The sequence below is a fragment of the Schistocerca piceifrons genome, chromosome 3 (assembly GCF_021461385.2).
Source record: "Schistocerca piceifrons isolate TAMUIC-IGC-003096 chromosome 3, iqSchPice1.1, whole genome shotgun sequence".
NCBI classification, from domain to species: Eukaryota; Metazoa; Arthropoda; class Insecta; order Orthoptera; family Acrididae; genus Schistocerca; species Schistocerca piceifrons.
The window spans coordinates 67306124-67326764 of record NC_060140.1 but is presented as its reverse complement, the minus strand read 5'-3'; the positions used below and the strand labels follow the sequence as shown (position 1 = coordinate 67326764).

At 38.8% G+C, this 20641-nt stretch overlaps 1 protein-coding gene across 1 annotated transcript in view; it reads left to right on the top strand.

Annotated features, from left to right (window-relative positions):
* The window catches only part of LOC124788396 (arylsulfatase B-like), a 103394-nt gene that overhangs the window by 19792 nt on the left and 62961 nt on the right, over positions 1–20641 (top strand). Inside the window, exons 2-3 of the mRNA XM_047255662.1 lie at positions 163–302; positions 10220–10379. Coding sequence (XP_047111618.1) covers positions 163–302; positions 10220–10379 — 300 coding nt within the window. The remainder of the gene's footprint in view (positions 1–162; positions 303–10219; positions 10380–20641) is intronic.

Here is a 20641-nt window from a genome sequence, read left to right as displayed (position 1 = left end):
AATGGCACAGTCGCTTCCTCGACATACGAGCGGCCGCCGAGCCTTTGATGCAAGGATCGCACGTCAAAAACATACCAAATGGCTCAGAAGCAGAAATTGTACACTGACACGTAGATATATGTTATAATTATTTGTGTAATACTATCTGTGTAATGGTTGCAGTGTCTGGGGAAAAGAAGATGGACAAACTACTGGCTGCAGTTTGGGTGGTCGCCTTCGTGGTGTTGGAATCCAGTACCAGAGTCGTAGGTGACTCCGCGTCGAAACCTCCCAACATCATCTTCATCGTTGGGGATGATCTGGTAACAGCTGCTGAAACAGATTTAATATTTTTGACCGTTTAACAAGCCCCAGTTTTGAACAACTTGTGTGTATAACACCTACCCCACTAAGACTACAAATGGTGTACGTGTGCATTCTTCAATAACACAGAACAACGAAAATATTAATTGCTACTTTTTGTTAGGCGATCCATATCTGATCACAGTCTTTGTCTAACAAGTACAGTTTCGCCACATTGTGACTATAAAATAATGCAGCACGTATAATTTATTGAAGTTTGTAGAAAAAACACCTCTTTCTTACACTAATATCACGTGACCTCTGATTAATATTTTGTTTCTTTCTTGGTAAGACATCTGACATGGTTATGTCTCTGTGAAGTGACCAACATGAGGCTCGCATCATATCTGCTGCAGCAAAAATATAATGGGATTATTTTCTGTTACTTATGAGCATCCTCGAACGATACTCAAGTCTCCCGCTCAGTATGGTAATTATGGCAAGAAGTTGGAATCGAACATTAGTTTTAGAAAGTCAGGTCCAATAAGTAGTTCGTGGAATGTGGTCATTCTCAGGGAAATAGAATTTTCACTAAACCGTGGTTACTGATAGAAGCTTGCCACCTCAGCACTCCGAATCTTCGTCTTACAAGGTATCACACTAGGTATTTGAAGAGAACATAAAAGGTTGCCGCTTCCGCATTCTAAATCTTCATATTATAAGATGTGAGTCACACTATGTGTTTTAAAGTAAAACAGAAAGTGTTTAAGAAGAACTATCTACAGTTTCTGAAGGCCTACACAGTCATCACGTTTCCCTACCCAAGCGCCTAATGTGAGATGCCTCGCCACTTTTCCATTTAGTTTATTCATATGAAAACGATGTGGTATTTCGTTCCACTCTACCACTTAGAATGTTAATTTCCATAGGTCAGTTATGTAAATCCCTAAAATCACTTTTTCATTTTAAAAATATAATTAAAAAATTTTTCTTCTTGTTCTTCATCGAACTCACTTCTTAAGCTTCTCGTAATCTTGTCGTCACGTACTACGTCCCTACTTTTTCCTAGAACTTTTCTCTGCAGCACATTGTGAGGAACGTTTAATTGCTTTGCTTCTGCAAAAAACGGCGTGTTACGATTATTCACCGCCTCAATCGCATTTTCTATTGCGACAATATCCCATGTTCGTGGCCCTGACTTCAGGACTATTTTCTATGCACCTTGATGTTCTAGTGTATGAAACAGTATCAAGCAGATACAGCAGACATCTTTCAATCGGGTTCTTGTACTACGCCAAATGAAACAGAACAGCGGTGGTTTCCTATAATTAAATAATTAATTCAAACCCATCATAAAGTGACCGAATTGCGGATGAGAACTTTCTATATAAAAGAATTTAGAATCAAACTGTAAATTATGTGTGCTACATGGAAGTAACTATCACTCACTGGGGTTAGAGAATTAAAATGAGCTGTTGGGAAATGGGGCCACACAATATATTTGGAAGATTCTGTTAAAACATTGCAGTTATAAAGAAGATCAGTCTAAGTATAAATAAGATAACATGAATAATAGAAATGATTTTCTCCACATCAGAAGTCTGAAAATCAGAAAAATTGGAAGAAGCTTCTTCTGTCAAACTCACTGACAACAATGGTGCTGCATAGTGAAGTAGTATGACCCCTTCTCTGCAGGTAGCAGCACTGTTCAGGACAGAACATAAGCGGTGATCACTTTTCCCTCCCTAGCCACTTTAATGCACCTTCCCCTATAGATGCTTAAACCTTTTTCCATCATTCGCTAATGCTGGGACAGACCGTTACATGAGTCCATATGAGACAGTTGAAGTGGTACCAGTAGAGACATTTTTATGTACCACAAATTCTTAAGCAAGACTTTCTTTTAATCTGCATTCAGTAAACTTACTACACCTCAGACATGCCGTAATGCTCTCGTACTACCTCTAAACAATACGCAGCAGTAAAAATCGAGTTGTCGTGGTGTTTTCGTGCTCAGCTCTTTGCTCTTTATCAATCAGTGCAAACGACACGAAAAATTAAAATCTGGAAGATAGAACGCGGATTGCAAGATCTTACCGAGTATTGTGATCTGATAACGCATCTACATGCGCTTTTAGTGCGTGAGTCCAAAAAGAAAATGGATACCATCTCGCGGTGCTACAATAGTGGATTATAGCATTGTTAACGCTGTTGTAACTTTTACAGCATTCCTTAATTGAAGCAATCAATGCAGTTATTTTTCTGTACGTTCGATAAATTGGACACACTGTTTCATTATTTTCCAAGTTGCTATACAAAGTCAACTTAAGTGCTGGTTTTCTTTTATCGTACCACTTGAATCGTGCTCCACGTAGTTTGGCTAGTATTAGGTTTAGCGCCGAGAGTAATTGGTTTTCACGACGAATGAAAAAGTCTTTGTTTCGACGTGTGGGCAATTTCTATAGCCTTTTACAGTCGAAATATTAAAAAGGAATTAGATTTCCTCTGTCTCTCTCTCACTGCTATCTGTCTGTTACGTGTTCTTTTAGAACTATTAATTACAGTCTGCAGTAAAAGTTATCGGATAACGCAGGATAACTAGTACAAAGGATAAAACTATCAATAGCTGCATTTGATGTACTACGTTGTTCGTCAGACAGATAAATTAGCAACACAATAGGCTAGAAGCCATCAGTTTAAATAAATTCTTTTGACATGAAGGTCATTAAATCATTAATAGGCCTTGCCAATTTTATCTTTCTAAACCAGATGGTACTGGGTACATTACACTGTAATAATCTATTTTCGAGATATTAATGTTTGATTCAAATTAGCTCTAATACTAGTAAATAAATGATTGGAATGGACAATAACATTACGAAATTGAAAAACTGATTTAGATCTTGCGTCAACACGGCCAAATGATCTACAGCCGCATAGTAAGTTATAGGTCCCTCAAACTCATTATCTAATTTGTATCTGCATGTGGCCCAATGGAAAAGATCATTTAGGTATGCTCATCATTGAAAAAACACATTTAATTCTGGTGCTTAGGAAATTGACAAGTCAAAAATAATGTGGTACATGTGGTGCCATGGAAGGATACTGAAAATTGGATTGTGTGTTAAGAAATTATGATGTTTTCCGAAGAATCGATCAGGATAGAGGTAGTCGGAAAAAACAGACAAGGAGAAGGGACGGTATGATAGGACATGTGGTAAGTTATCAAGGAATGACTTCGATATTAATAAAGCAATGGTTCGCAAGTTGGAGTTAAGAACCATGAAGTGGTAAACTGAAAATTTTTGAGCTGTAGAAACAAAGAGTGTTGCCTTGTGTCTGAATCACGAAACTAGATTTTAGAGATCGTCATTATTGTCATAAGGATAATAAAACTCTTATATTGATTACACAAGGCCAAATATTACTTTTTTAAAATACTGTCATTAGTGCGTTACACGCTGCGGTAAAGGCTGTAGCTTGTGGAATGAATGTATGATCGTTATCTTCTTCACGTATCGACTCCTACATACACACTTTGTTGCAATGTACCGTGCATCGACAACAGCAAACGTGAGACACGTGATAAATGCTAAACGTATCGCGGAAATTCCTTCTCCAAGTTCTGGGTAGTTCCAGAAATAGACGAAAAAAGTGCTTCTTTCGAATTAATTGACAACGCAAAACAACAGTATCTGCATAATGGCTATTGTAGCGTTATTATTGTTAGTTACTATCATCGGTGGCAATGGCCAGATGTGAATTTCCATCAGTTCAGAGGTAATGAATGCAGACATCAAGTGATTTACGAATAATCAGTATGGTGCACGCATTTTCACTTGGTTGATTTTGAATGGGAGTGCAGGGTTTGGGCGAAGAAAATATAGCTAGGTTCAGAGGAAGTGCGCTTTGTAACTAGTGTCTAGCCTTTTTGTGTGGATATTCAGCTTCCTTTTTCTGAGTAGCAGTCAATGTAATAGGAATTGATACATCATTCATTCTAACACACACTAATCGAACTCAACATGTAAAAAGAAGCGTGACATTCAAGATTCATGGAGGCAAAATCAAAATTTTGACTATAATACCAGTGGAAAGAAAAACAGGAAAGACGTGACATTCAAGATTCATGGAGGCAAAAGCAAAATTTTGTCTATAATAGCAGTGGAAAGAAAAACAGGGAAGTCAATGGAGTTGGAGCTTAACTTATGATATATTATGATATACACCAAATGTAAAAAAAGGTTTTTGGCAGTAACAAACTATTGTCTCAAGGATTATTTATTTCTTGATTTAAAAATACGGCTTCAAAAAATTAAATATCTGTTGTCTTTCGTCACCTGAAAAATATGTGTTCATTTCAAAGTTCAATTAGGTACTGACGTCGAGGACGAAGGTGTGTGCGTGGGAGGGGGGGGGGGGGCAATGGGAAGCTACTACATGATATCTGATTATACTGAGCTGTAACCGTCTAAGAAGGCTGGGATCCATTGTACTAGAGGGTAAAACATGGTATGGGGAGATAAAGATTGAAGAATTCGCAACAAATAATTGAGAACGTTAGGTATAAGTGCTGGATGTAGAGATGGGCAAAACTGTTCTTTTCAGAGATCGGATCAGAACTGTTCACTCCCTGAAATGAATTAGCTCTTTTTCATGACTCACCACTCATTTACAATAGAAAATAAATGGAAGGCACATTGCCCTTTAAACTTGGTTTATTCCAGTACTATACCTGTATTTTGATCTTATTTGATCCTATTTTGAAGTAACACAGATAATGAGTAAGAATTTTGTATTGTTTATTGAAATTTCCACGATATGACAAAGTTTTTGATTATTGATTTATTTTGCACTATCGTGGTTTTTTGGGTGATCGGAAAATGTTGTAACTTGAGATTTACATTAACAATATATTTGGCTACAATGTATTAAAATTTCATTAACCTCATACAAATACATCGCAAGCCATATATTTTTAAAGTGAACGTTTCCTTCCGAAGACGCCTAAAATCGCAAAATCCGTACCAGAATAAGAAAAAAACTATAAATTTGACTGTAAAACGAAAGTGCTGCATATAGCCTTACGCAGAATAAAACAAGGAAAATATTGGTGTATCACATTTTGCGATACGTTTATCGGTTCGCTCGTAATTAAAGCGTAAATTCGAGTGTCCATAATAAAAATCCTATAGTAAGAGGAGTCGTCAGGAACCTAATCTAATCAGTTTAAACAAATAAAAATAAAATAAAAACAAATGATGTATACATAACATAATAATGTAATATACGTAGCGGTATTACTACGAAGAACAATATCCAGTAGAGACGAACTCCGATGCCGAGCCGCTGAGTCGAGCAGGTCGAGCCGCGAGCTGTATTACTGCGTGAGCCGAGACCGCAGAGAGACCAGAGTGACACCTGAGTCGCTTTGCTCAACGCTCTGGCTAGAGTCGAGACGGTGGGGTGAGCGTTGAGCGGGCGAGTTCCGAGGGTGGGGGAGCTGTGAACTCACCCGCTCCGAGACAAATCGTCTGTTCTCTTGCGAGCAGGTTGTTGCAAGTAGTTCCTATGTTATCCGCTAGGTGGCTCTCTGTCCTGTTGCTCGCATCAACTGCCCAGAGGGCAGGACGTGCGACTGAAACGATCGCCGACAGAGTGCGATGCGAAGTCAAGCTGCGCCAGACACTGCGCGCGGCAGACGACGCACAGAGACGGCACGGCACCGCACGGCATATGTGAAACACTAAATCCAATGGGGCACTGCACAATGGAGGCAGCCAAGGTAGAAGCAGGGCAGAGGCTGGCGCTGGCTGTGTTGTGTGGCGTGCACTGTGCTGTGACCAGCAGAGGCGCCGCTGATATGCTCCGTCTCTCTCTCTCTCTCTCTCTCTCTCTCTCTCTCTCTCTCTCTGCCGTGGGAAACGTTTGGAGCTACCGTTCTTATTTTCTGAATCACTGATTGTTCACTCCTTTGAAAGATTCAACTCTATGAATTAGTTCAAGAGTGCATCCCCCATCTCTAGCTGGATGAAGATGGTGCCTCAGCATAGGATGTCGTGACAGGCCACATCAAACCACTGAAAGTATGACGATCCCAAAACAAATTACTAGTGGTCCCGGCGGCTTCAGCAACTCGACAGAGCCTGCAGCTAACAACGAATGAATCAATGAATGGCTGTTTAACACACTCATACAAATTTATAGTAAACACGCCCTTCGCTGCAGAAGTTGTTACACTAGATCAATGTTAATCATGCCATTGGTCTCCAGACAATGTATAGTAATTATCATCGTAAATACACAGCCCATCGGTATACAGGAGGAACTTAACTGCTCTACCCTAATGACCAGCTGTCTCCGTCAGTAGCCGTCTGGATGTGAAAGTACATGAAACATCACACTGACGTGAATTGTCTTACACATATAACATTCATATAAATTTCAGTTAAAACAAAATAAACGAAGTATCTCAATTTTACTGTATACTATGCATAGCGAGAAGGTATTTACCGCGATGTTTCCTTCTCCTTTTCTTTGCACCGGTGGAAAAGAGAACCTCAGAAAATTGGATTCCTCACGGATATGCGTCCAACGCCTTAATCGAGTCACCTCAACGAGGTATTTGGGAAACGTAACAAAGATCTGTAGGTTTGGCACTACACTATATTTTTTTCTGGCTCTTTCTCAATATCATTTATACGATACCGGAACAAAGTACTTATGCAGAATCACTCTCCGTTCAACAGGAAGTAGAATTTTATCTGTAATCATCGGCTTAACTTCACTCTCGGTATAACCCAGCTGTTTCTCTCTTCCTAACCTTCAGTGCACCAGTATGTCACACTGTCATCCTTGCCTGTTTCTGATTTATTTCCTCAACCTCATCTGTTAACCTTTCTCACTCTTCTCCAGGTCAGTCAGTTTCGTTTATCGTTGCTGACTTGAAATTTTCAAAGAGATTATAACAGTCAATTCTTTCAAAAGCCTACGAATGCCATAAACGAAGGTTCGCCTTTCCTTAACGTGTCATCTAAGATAATTCGTAGGGTCAGTATCGCCTCGTGTGTTCCTACATTTCTCCAGAATTCATACTGATCTTCCCCGAAGTAGCCTTCAACTAGTTTTCCATTCTTCTGTAAAGAATTTATGCTAATATTTTGGAACCATGACTTATTAAACAGATAGTTCTGTAATTTTCGCACCTGTCAGCAACTGCTTTCTCTGTAATTGGAGTTATTACATTCTTCTGGAAGTCTTATGATATTTCTCTGTCTCATACATCTTGCACACCAGGCGGAAGAATTTTATTACGGCTGGTTCTCCCAAGGATATCAGTAGTACTGACAGAATATCGTCTATTGCCTTGTATCGACTTAGATCTCTGAGCTCTGTCAAATCCATCTTCTATTATCCCATATCCCATCTCATCTTCATCTACGTCCACTTCCCTTTCTAATATTGCCTTCAAAAGCGTTTCTCTTGCATACACCCTTATATACTCATTCTACCTTTCACCTTTCCATTTTTGTGCTTAGGTATGGCTTTCCATCAGAGCCTTTGATATTCATACAACTGACGCTCTTTTCTTCAAAGGCATCTTTAATTTTCATATACGCTGAATCTACCATTCCCCTACTGAAATATTCTTCTAAATCCTTACATTTGTTCTATAGCCATTCTTGCTCAGCCGTTTTGCACTTCCTGTGAATCTCATTTTTAAGATCTTTGCATTCCCTTTTCCCTGATTCACTTGTTGCATTTTTGTATTTTCTCCTTTCATCAGTAAAATTCAGTATCTCTTGTGTTATCCAAGAATTTGTATTTGGCTTTATCTTTTCATCTATTTGATCCTCTGCTGCCTTCGTTATTTCATGTCTTAAAGCTATCCATTCATATTCTGCTGTATTCCTTTCCCCTGTTCTAGTCAGTCGTTGTGTAGTGCTCCCTCTGAAACTCTTAGCAACTTCTGGTTCTTTCAATTTATCCAGCTATCATCTCTTTAATTTCCTAACTTTATGCAATTTATTCAGTTTTAATGCACAGTTTGTAATGAATAAATTGAGGTTGTAGTCCACATCTGCCCCTGGAAATCTCGTACAGCTTAGTATCCGGTTCCTTAATCTCTGGCCTACCATTAGATAATCAATCTGAAACTTCCCGGCGTCTCTAGGTGTTTTGCAGGTATAGAACCTTAACCAAGTGTTTGCGATGATTAAATTGCGCTCCGTGAAAAACTCTACCAGGCAGCTTCCTCTTTCATTTCTTTCTTCCAGTCAATATTCACCTACTATTTTTTCTTTTCTTCGTTTTCCTTCTATCGGATTCCAGCCCTACATAGTTATTATATTTTCGTCTTCCTTTACTATTTGAACTATTTCTTTTATCTCGTCATTCATTTGTTCAATCTCTTCATCGTCTGCAATGGTAATTGACATATAAACTTGTACTATTGTGCTGGGTGTGAGCTACGTGTCTGTCGTGGCTACAATAATGAGTTCGCTTTGCAGTTCATGGTAACTTACTCGCTTTTTTAATTTTCTCATTCATTATTAGGTCTACTCATCTGTTACTCCCAATTGATTTTGTATTTATAACCATGTATTCGCCTTACCAGAAGTCCTGTTGCTCCCGCCACCAAATTTCACTAATTCGCGCTGCATCTAACTTCAAACGATCCATTTTCCTTCTTCAATTTTGTAACCTACATTTTTCTATTAAGGGATTTAACATTCCTCGCTCCGATCCGTAGAATGCCAGTTTTGTTTCTCCTAGTGACGACATCTTCCTGAGTAGTCCCAGCACAGAAATTCGAATTGGGGGACTATTTTACCTCCGGAATATTTTACTCAAGATGGCGCCATTATCATTTGACAACATAGGAGAGCTGCATGCCGTCCGGAAAATTTACGGCTGTAGTGTCCCCTTGCTTTCAGCCGTTAGCAGTACCAGCACAACAAGATTTTTTTGGTTGATGTTACAAGGCCAGATCAGTCAATCACCCATGTACAGCACGTGCATTACTGAAAAGGCTGTTGCCCCTCGACAGGAACCACACATTGGTCTGGCCCCTAAACAGATACCCCTCCGTTGCGGTTGCACCAACTGTAAAATTATCTGTATCGTTGAGGCCCACAACCCACTCCACCGACGGCAAGGTCCATTGTTTATGTGGGAAAGTGCGGTCACTCCCCACATTCGACGAAATTGAAGTGAAGAAAATACTTTGCACAGTATTAAATAGACTTAAATTCTACGGATCGGAGCAAGGAATGTTTTGTCCCTTAATAGAGAAGGTAGGTTACAAAATTTAAGAAGGGAAATAGATCGGTTGAAGTTAGATGTAGTGGGAATTAGTGAAATTCGGTGGTGGAAGTAACAGGACTTCTGGTAATGCGAATACAGGGTTATAAATACAAAATCAAATGGGAGTAACGGAGCAGTAGGCTTAATAATGAATAAGAAAATAAAAAAAGCTGGTAAGTTATTATGAACTGCAAAACGAATGCAATATTGTAGCCAAGATAGACAAGAAGCTCACACCGAGCACAATAGTACAAGTTTATATGCCAACTACCATTGCAGACGATAAAGAGATTGAAGAAATGTGTGACGAGATAAAAGAAATAGTTCAAACAGTAAAGGGAGACGAATGCATTACCTTTATTATTGCCATTGTTATTTACTGTTGATGGAGTACACATTGTTGTGGCCACTTACACAAGGTGGCTGGACAGATGTATCACAGGTCCCGTAGGTCCTAAATTTCGATGAGTAATCTACATGTTATGGTGAAATGCTCAGTACCACTGTATTTTAGTTTTATAGGTCGATATACTAACAGTTGAGAAATTAGATCCGAAAGTCTTAAATTAACACGACAGAGATTTGAGTATAAACTGAAGTACTGAAGGACTTTTGCAATTATTTTTCACAGGGATGGAACGACGTGAGCTTCCATGGGTCGGACCAGATCCCGACGCCAAATATCGACGCCTTGGCCTACCACGGCGTGATACTCAACAGCCACTACGTACAGCCCGTGTGCACGCCGTCGAGAGCTGCCCTCATGACTGGGAAGTACCCCATTCGCACAGGTGCGTCTAGTCCAGATCTGCATCTACGCACTTACTCCACAAGTCGCCTTAGAATGGATGCGGAGGGCGCTTCGTGTACCACTGTGAGTCCTCCCACCCTCCTGCAACCTTTTGCTCTTCCAGTGGCCAATAGAGACCGGGTAAAACTGTTACTTAGATACCTAAATGAAGCCGATCACTTTCGGTAGCCTTTAAGGGGAGCCGGAGGTGCCTATGCTGTCCATGTTAAAATCACTAAGTTTGAGGAACATTTATGAATAAACTACCAAATAGAAAAATTTGAATCTTTTTTACATGTAGAGTGGTTTAGTATTGCAGTTATCACAAAGGGATTTTGGAGTATCTTTTCTAGTTTCCTTCCAATTATTTTTTTATTAATGACCCAAATTTTTTCACAAATAATTGCTTTATAATTAAACTTAAATGAAACTACTGTACATATTGCCAAATGGTTGTGTTACAATGTAAGTTTGACCACTAGGAGTGCTGCATAAAAATTTCATCTCTCTACCTTGAGTGGATTTTGAGAAAATGTTCCTTATATTCGAAAAATTCTAATTTACGGGAAATAGCTATCAAAGTTTCTCAATACATTCCTGCACTATAGGATGGATTATCAGGGTCTTCTTCTTCATCCTCCAAAAGCTTCCTCTTCTGTCTTCTTTTCTGGCCTGTTGTTCCATCATACTTCATATGCCTTTCTCTTCTTTCTGCTCCTCTTATCCTTTCTCTGTCACTATTTCTTAGTGCTCGTACAGTGTTCACCCCAGTTGTAAATCCTAATGCCTTCAGAACTTCACACTTCACACTGTTCACTTGGTTGTAGGTTGCTATTGTATCATAAATGCTAAAGTGCAGTGTTTTTATGCTTACAAACACCCTTTCAGGAATCACTTTCCAAATCAAATTGTTTACACTCTCATTAGGATTCTGCGTCTTTCCGTTTAGACATTTGTGTAACAATTCTGGCTATGCTAAGTCATGAAAAATTGGTTTTATTGTTCCCTCCTGATTCTTGTACATACTGCATATTACCCGCTTTACACAAGAAGTATAATACTACCAACAACAGGCGCAACACAGAACTAATTCGAAACGGTAAACAGCAAAGAGACGATGTTCCGCGTTCTTATTCATTTTAGTATCGCAACTTGGTATTAGTGTTAATTTTCTTTTCCCTACGTTCTTCCTTTTCTTATATACACGGTTACTAAAACGTGGCATCGTAACCAGAACAAAAGTGTACGACAATATTAAATGGAGCAAGACGTTCGAAATTCTGAGGAAAATAGGAGTAAGCTGTATGGAAATACGGGAAATATTTGTCACAGAAAACAATGTAGCCAACCCTTGCACACTCGCTGTATGCGTAACATAAGGCGCTGTATGCGTAACAGGCCGAGAAAATCCCAAGCAGTTCGCCAGGAAGTCACGAGAGGGTGTTGGATGCATTCAGCGGCCGCCCATTTCCTCTGCAGGCGTGGGGGAAATTGGTAATAACTCCACTTCTAGGGCGAGTAGAACAATAATTCAAAGTTTACATTAAAGAGGAATGTTCCAATTAACTTTCGGTAGCAAAAAAAAAAAATCGTAATTTATTGGATTTGACCACCTCCGGCTCCCCTCAACACTAACCCTTCCAACGGCGCTGACTCTCTCTAACTTTGTCGTCAGCCTCACCATAAAGTGTTGACCTCTCAGAGATCAGAGTCATTCACGAACTATGACTGATCAGACCCTATGTACCGCAACCACTCTTTCGCCATGCCCACGGCTCGGGTCTAGGGCCGTGCGTTTCTGCCTCTGAATCACGGGGTCCCAGATTCGATTCTCGGCCGTGTTGGTGATTTTCTCTGCCTGGGGATTAGGTGCTTGTGTTGCCCTCATCAATTCATCATCATCGTCATCTTTATTTGTGAGAGTGACTAGATTGGATTGCGCAAAGAAAATGGACTGTGTAAAAATTGGGACTTCGTACTGGTGCTGATGACCGCGCAGTTGAGCGCCCCACAAACCAAACATCATCATCATCATCATCGCCAGAGCCCATTATCCACAAAGATATAATCATTGCGGCTACGGCAGCTGCTTTCTCTCATTCCCCTTCAACCAAATAATGAGTGACACGGAGCTTACCTATATGTCCATCACTAAACAATCCGTCGTCTTCGTCCCTTAATTTCGATGTCACAGTGGGGAACTTAACCTTCTCAATCCAGGCAGACATCAAAAACCAAATTTCCAACTAAATGAATATAACTCCATATTTTGGTGGAGTACGGGACTACGGCTGTTCAATGTTCAATTAAAACAATACCAATCTCCGTTGTACAGGTTTATTTCTAGGCAACCAGTTCCGACGTTACACTACGTCATCTACAGGCCTCAACTTCTCCAGTCTAGTAACCTTCGTGTTACAAATACAACAGTGCCTTTAACTGGTCTCGTAATAGCTTTTACGGGCATACGTGCCAGCTGGACAACAGTCAGCAACTGTCACACCATACATTTAGGGGTTTAATCTAGAACATGACGCTAATAATACTTTAATAAAATCCCTCAAGAACGTACAAAATGACCTAATTACACTTAAACTAAAACTGATAATAAGGGCACCTAATACACGTATAAAAGTTTCTTCGGAAATAAACATACATAAAAAGACAATGTAAAAAAGGAATGAAAACAATAAGAACAATAGAATGAATGAAGCTTCTTTTAAAATATATTCTGAAGCTACAATTAAGTTACAAGAATTGAACATCTGGCAAACATTCCTTATTTATTCTCCATGAAGCGAAGGTCAGAATTCAATCTATTCATTTCTCTATCAGAATTATCAAGTAGACACTGGAATATGGCGATAACACGAAAGTCTGAAAACACTTAAAGAATAACGGCTAACTACAAACGACATGTCAGTATAAATTAAGAATGAAGCTATCATTAAACTTAACCCTATTACATGAATGCCCAGCAATTCCTGGATTCGTGCCTTAACTCCTGAGTTGCTAAAATCTTGCTAAGTGTCAGTAACATATTTAGTAACATATTTTGCATACCTCACTACTTTCTTAGAGAAAAATTTTCAGTAGTATCTCTCGATTTGTAGACAAAGTATTGATAGCACAAAAGCAAGGAGTGAGATTAATATGTTGCGTTCACCCTCAGACATTACAACACTATCTTGCTGTGAAACAAGTTTATGTTACCCCCTGAGAGGATTTAGACATTTTGACCGCCCATGTATCTAATGAATAAAGGTATCAGACTATAGTTTTGAATATGGTGAAAATAACAGAAAAATTAAACGGACTTTAACTTTAGGAGTTAATGAAAGTAGTATAATTCAAATGTGAATGAAAAAATGAACGGTCGCCAGCCCAATTAGGCACATTAATTTGGAAATATACGTTTAAGAGAATTGAACATGGGTTATTAAAGTTACTTTCGTTGACATTTCCCTCTGAATAGTGCACAGGATACAAACTGGCACAGGGCACTCTGAGCTGTGTGTAGCAGCAGTTACCAATAATGCACACACCAGTAATCACAGAAAGAAAATTTGCACCAAGCTCATACCAATAACAGCTACATCATTACTTAAACCAATACTGAAATGTTGCTGCATGAAGTGCAGAACTAAATTCGGACATGGGTGGCTTCTTTCTTAACTGACATGAAAAAATACAAATAAAGATAAATAATTTGATAAACACGCTGTTTATACTCCTCTACATATATCAGTTTTCCTTGGCAGCAGTCACAGTCCAATTATCCCTCTAATATGTAAATAGCATTATGGGGACTCTTAAACTAGCGTAGTGTCACTAGTCAAGCTCTATGATTATTTCAGTTGAAAAGACTAATTCAAATAAAGCTAATCCTTCACTTCTCTTGAAGTCGTTCGTAATTTACTTTGCAAGGCAATAAATTTGAACACTGAGCTTAATTAACTTTAAAAAGAGGAAGGATTCATGATAGAAATCAAGACCACACTATTTTTAAAATGAGCTTATCTTATCTGCCTTTCTTTACCACCTGTGAAGCAGGTATTTTAGACAGTAACGTTCACACAAACTGGCACTGTATTCCTGCAAAATTTCACTTTGCATTAAACTAAGAGTACTTTAGCAAAATCCTATCTATCTTCACTTTTGTGGTTTTAACTATAACTTTTACTACTCATTTTACATTTGACAAAAAAAATTGCTTTGAAACACTTGAATGCAAAAATTGTTCATTTAAAACAGGATAGTCGCTTTTAGCAGCACTTGGATGAGGACCCTGTAGAGGTTCGTGATCAGGATAGAAAATATGGTTCCAGACACATATTTAGATTATTATTAAAGCCACACTCAAGTTAACTGGTCCATGCCCCTATACATAGCCGGATGTATGAGATTAGTAAAGCAGTGACGAAGTTTTGGTGGCAATCGACATGATTGTACTAACAGTCCTTGATATTCGAATGCTCTATAAAATCTCTTCTTGGCGTCGGATTTTCAACATATTAGAGCCATTACTTTTTGCCGAAAATACCAAATAATAGCCAGACCCACATGCGAGGCAAAAATCCTTTGCAAAGCAGCTTGCAATTGCCTCTCTTGGCACCATCGAAGTGTACTGTGCTACGGCTAGCCACACACTGCGTACTGTTCACACCAAGGAACCGCACAGTTCGACCGCCAAAACCACCTTCTACCTGATGCAATGCCACATCCGTTGTGGAGGGACTTCACTACATCTTTTGTATATAACAAATACAAGTGCCCTAAGCATGACCCAGCTTCGAATAAACATTGTCTTTTTTATAAACATACATATATTATAAAAAAATATTATTTTCAGAAATCATTTTGCTTTTTTATTCATATATTTATTACAAAACTCTAATATTGCTCTCACAAATCAATGACTTTAACTAACACAGAACACAGACTCCATAATTGCAGATGCACAGTTGCATAATATAAACCTACTTCTCATCGATATAAGCGTTACAACATCTTAAAATTGGGGATCTTACCCGAGCCATCACATTAGATACAGGGTGGCGCACGCTATGTCTGACCATTTTGTTTTTGACTCAACACTTTATTCTCAAGATAAACTCAAAGGAATATTTAATAACATGTAAAACACTCTGTGGGGAATTGTTATAACTCAGCTCAAGCTCAGCATGTCCACCATTTTGATTCCTAGTTTCCTACGGACAATCACTGATGTTAGCGATTTCACTGCAAGCTTCAAGAATAAGGTCTGAACTCAATAATAAAGCTGCTGATTAAGTGACGCCACATCGATATATCGATATAAATGACGATATTTTATCTAAGGATATCTATCGATATCAAAATGGCAATATAGAGTGCCGATGTTTTTATTTTATATTTTTTTCATAATTTTCGGTAAATATTTGAAGTTGTTCTTTTGAAATTGTAGTAGAACATAAATTTACTGTCACTGTGTAAAGGAGTCTTACTACTTGTTGTGCTTTCATCATGTCTAGTCGTTCTCTTTGAATGTGTGAAGCAAGTATAGGTGACACAAAAGGAGAAGTCCGATTGTACAGGGGGTGACGGTGCGAATGGGATAACAAGATTTCCTATGTGAAGAAATAGCACACCAGTTGCGTTAAGAAACAATTTTTGACGCAAGTAATTTGCTACTTCTGCACATCGGCATTCTTCAAAAACAGTTGCTGAAAATGACGAACGAAATACTAAACAACTAGATTGGTCATTGCAGTGGATGGAGCCGTGTGAGGAGAAACGCTGACGTAATCGGCGATCGGCACTATCTACAGAAACTGCAATGTCTGGCTTCAGTACGCAGTTTTGACACAACTGCTGGGTCACTAGCATTGGCAGAAATGGAAAGACAGGGAAGCCGACATTAAGGGTTCCGGACAAATCCGATACGTGACGAAACAGAACGACGGACCCATAGGACACCTTTTATTGTGCCATTTACGTGCAGTTACCATTTTTAGCAACGCGGTTGTCGCCAAGAGCGAAGGTGCTTTGTTTTCATTTCAGTTTGGCTCTACGGGAGATAGGCAGGCTTCTAGCATGTTGATGTACAGAATATCTAATAAAAAATCAATTCTTCAATATATACAGCTTTAAAGACGGTAGTATATTTACATTGTTCAGCCGATATTTTTATAGGCGGGTCCGTAGATACTTTATCGTCGATATGTCGATACATTTCCACGATATATTGAGTCGGATATTGATGCATCTTTTAAGTATCGATATATCTGACACGCTATATTTAAAAAAAATAATACAACAGTCCTACTCCATTAAATCATGTGAGCTTCTCAGAAAAATTGTTTCCCTTTAGTTAGAACCAGAAAAAGAAGTGACGTGGGTAGAGGCCCGAAGTACTGCCGGGGGGGGGGGGCGGAGGGAGAGGCAAAATTGTTCTTCAATGAAACGACCTTGAAAATTAAGTGAAATGACCCGCATATCGAACCGTCCGTGCTCCATCTTACATGAAACATTGCTTGTTGAAGCGCAACGCAGAGGCAAGAAGCTGTGGAACGTAGTTATTGCGGAGCATGCTGAAATAACGAGCACTCTTCATAGTTTTCTCAAAGAAAAAGGGTCCAATAAGTTCTGGTCAGATGACTACAGGGTAACACCAACAGCAGCTGAAAATAGTATATAGCGAGTAGAATTTGTATAAATAGAAAGGTAGGGCAGAGAGTTATTTACTGTGAACAGTTCAGTGATAGGATTATTCATATCCGGATCGACAGTAAACCACCATCGAAAATGATAATTCAGGTACATATGCCGACGTCACGAGCTGAAGATGAAGAGAGAGAGAAAGTATATGAGGATATTGAAAGGGTAATAAAGCTCGGAAAGGGACCTGAAAATCTAATAGTCATGGGGTACTGGAATACAGTTGTAGGGGAAGGAGCAGAATAAAGGGTTACAAGAGTATATGGGCTTGTAACATGGAATGAGAAAGGAGAAAGACTAATAGATTTCTGTAAGAAATTTTAGCTAGTAATAACGAATAGTCGGTTAAAGAATCAGAAGAAGAGAAGGTAGATTTGGAAAAGGTCAGGGGATGCCGGAATGTTTCAGTTAGATTACACCATGGTCAGATAGAGATTCCGAAAACAGATGCTGGATTGCAAGGCGCACCGAGGAGGAGATGTAAACTCAGATGACAATGTAGCAGTGATGAAGAGTGGACTGGAGATTAAGAGATTAGTTACGAAAAATCAATAGGCAAAGAAGTGTGTGCGGAAGTACTATGGAATGGCGAGATACGCTTGAAGTTCTCTAAGGCTATAGTTATAGTAATATGAATAGCTCATTAGGTAGTACATTTCTAAAAAGAACAATCACAGATGTCGGAAAGATAAAGATTGGTACAAATAAGGCAACGGCGAAGAAACTGTGGGTAGCAGAAGAAATACTTCAGTTGGTCGATTAAAGAAGGATATACAAAAATGGTCACGGAAATTTAATAATATTTATGTACAAGTCGCTGAGGAATGACATAAATAGTAAGTGCAGGGAAGCTAATGTGAAATGGCTGCATGTAAAATGCGAAGAAATTGGAAAAGAAATGATTTTCAGAAGGACTGATTCAGCATATAGGAAAGTCAAAACAACCTCCGGTGAAATTAAAAGCAAGGGTAATGACATTAAGGGTGCAACGGTCATTCCACTTGTAAATGCACATGAGAGAGCGAATAGGTAGAATGGGTACATTGAAGATTTGCCTGATGTGATACAAGAAAAAACAGGAGTCGATTTAGGAGATATAGAGGCTCTAGTATTAGCATCAACATTTTATAGAGCTTAAGAGGACTTAAGAACAAATAAGGCAGAAGGGATAGGTAACATTGCATTAGAGTTTCTGAAGTCACTGGAGCAAGTGGTAGCAAAACGACTATTCATATTGGTGTGTAAGATGTATGAGTCTGGTGACATACCGTCTGACTTCCCAAGTAGTGTGCCGATCGATACAACTAATTACAGCTACGAAGACTAGTAATTCGAGAGTGCCAACAAACCTTATACACTGGGACGATTTCATAAGTTAGTATTTCATCACTTCCGCTCTTGAACTTTTGGTAAAAGATGCGTATCAAGTAAGTAAAAGCCTACTTCCAGTTTTTCAGCTGATGATGCAAAACGTGGTCGAAACACTCGCAGGATACACTGAGAACTTGACGTGTCCGACGAACTGGTAAATTTGTAGTAGATGTATCATTACAGACTTTCAGTTATTATACGGAAGCGAGAAACTCCAATTACTGATTACGAAAGAATGTTGGTTTCATAAATTAACCGCGGAAATTGTCAGAAAAGGCAAAAGTTAAAAATTATGACGTTTAGTTGTTCAGGTTTATAAATAAAATATGAAAAATCTGAACTATTTATAAATCCAGAAAAATCTGTTAACGACGTCTTTAATACAAAAGGCGAAACTCGTCGGAAAATGGATATAGCAAAACCTCCAGTTAACCAGACGCAGTCAACCGAAATCCAGGCTACTCAAAACGATCCCGAAAATCGCATTAAAAATTAAGAAAAAGCTGTAGACGTGTGGGGGCGTGTGCTGGATTTCGGGGCAGCCTTTCTTTGAGTAGCTTCCCCAGCAACCGACTAGCCAATCTAAACAAAGCTACGCTACCAGCAGTAGTGCATTCATGTGGCATTTTTTTCCGTTGCGTGCGTATTTTTATACTATGTTATAAACAATAAAGTACAGTACACAGTATATTAATGTACTGTAATTCTAAAGCTGCAATTTTAAATCTAATGAAGAACATAAGCATACCCTAAAAAGATATTTTTTATTTGTTGGGCCCTGAAAACTTTCAAAAACACATACACACAAAAGCAGCTGAGTCCACCCATGTCAAATCTCAAATTAAACTTGATATATCCTACTGTCTTAGTACTATACTACGTGCAGAAAGGAGAGAGAAAATGAACCAGTATTATCTGGAAACAATGACGGTGACTAATCATTGTCGGCTCAACGTTCAGCAGGTAGATCTTTGTGATTATTTTGTATGCACTTAATGAAATTCATACAAACACGATTAGTCGAGTTTCTGACTTTTTATTAGGCTGAGTTTCTCTGATCTTTCGGTTGGCGTGGTGTGGGTGACTGTGGTCTGGACTCTGGATCAGTATTGCCAAGTTATTGATTTTTCCCACTAAAATCGGTGGTTTTCAGTACCTGTCTAGTGTGCAGATTTTGCGTCTACTGGCTGGGGTGAATTATGGTGGATTTTAAAAAGACTGGGTTGATTTACGGTAAAATTATTTTTTAAATCACTTGATCCATTCTACATACAGCAAACAACAATATTTCATTTGCTAGAGGCTAGTAGCTCTTAAATTTGTATCACCTAAATATTTATAATGCACGATATTTTGTCTTCGTTTCCATGTTGTTTTGTGGTCGTATTGTTATGCACCCGTTTTGTTATGCGCTCTAGTATTAATAAATCTGCAATTGCACAGTGCATATCTGTAGTGCCAATGGTAATGTGGTGTTTCTTAAATCAGTTGCTGTTGTTTTAGTGGTAAACATATGTAAAATAAAGGGACAGTATACCCAGAAATTTCGTGTAGAGTCGCTACGCGATAGTAAGTTTACAGGCTGGTTGGAAAGAATTCAAGGCTATGACACAAGAGCATATTATAAATATTGCCGTGATATTTTGTTAGCGTGTTCTGCGCAATAATAACTCACAGTGACGCAAAAAAAAAAAAAAAAAAAAAAAAAACATAGGGCAGCAGCAGCACTATCGTCAACAAACAGAAATACCTTTCAATACTGTGTAAGAGTATTCAGAAGTGAATCAAGCTGAGGGTTCCCTTGGATTATTTGTTTCCACCCATTGTCCGGTCATGTCATGTCTTCACATAACTGATTCGTGCAAGAGTAAATTCACAGACAGTAATATTACCAGAAAACTTAAAATACATAGAACAAAATGAAGTGCAGGTATAAAATAAGTAATAAGGCTGTATTTTGTGGAAAATTCACCGAGATGTGTCTGGCAGTTGGGTCAAGCCTATCTACAACCTGTCGAAGTCATTGAAGAATTTGCAAAGCGCTACCCGAGGAGACTCGCTATGCGTTAAATGTGCTTTTTAGAATGTTAATGTTTACCTTCAGAAAGCCTACGCTCAGTTGGGTCAAGCCCTACCGAAAACAAAATCCTGGGTCCGCCACTGAATACAAAATATTGCAGTAAATATTAGATG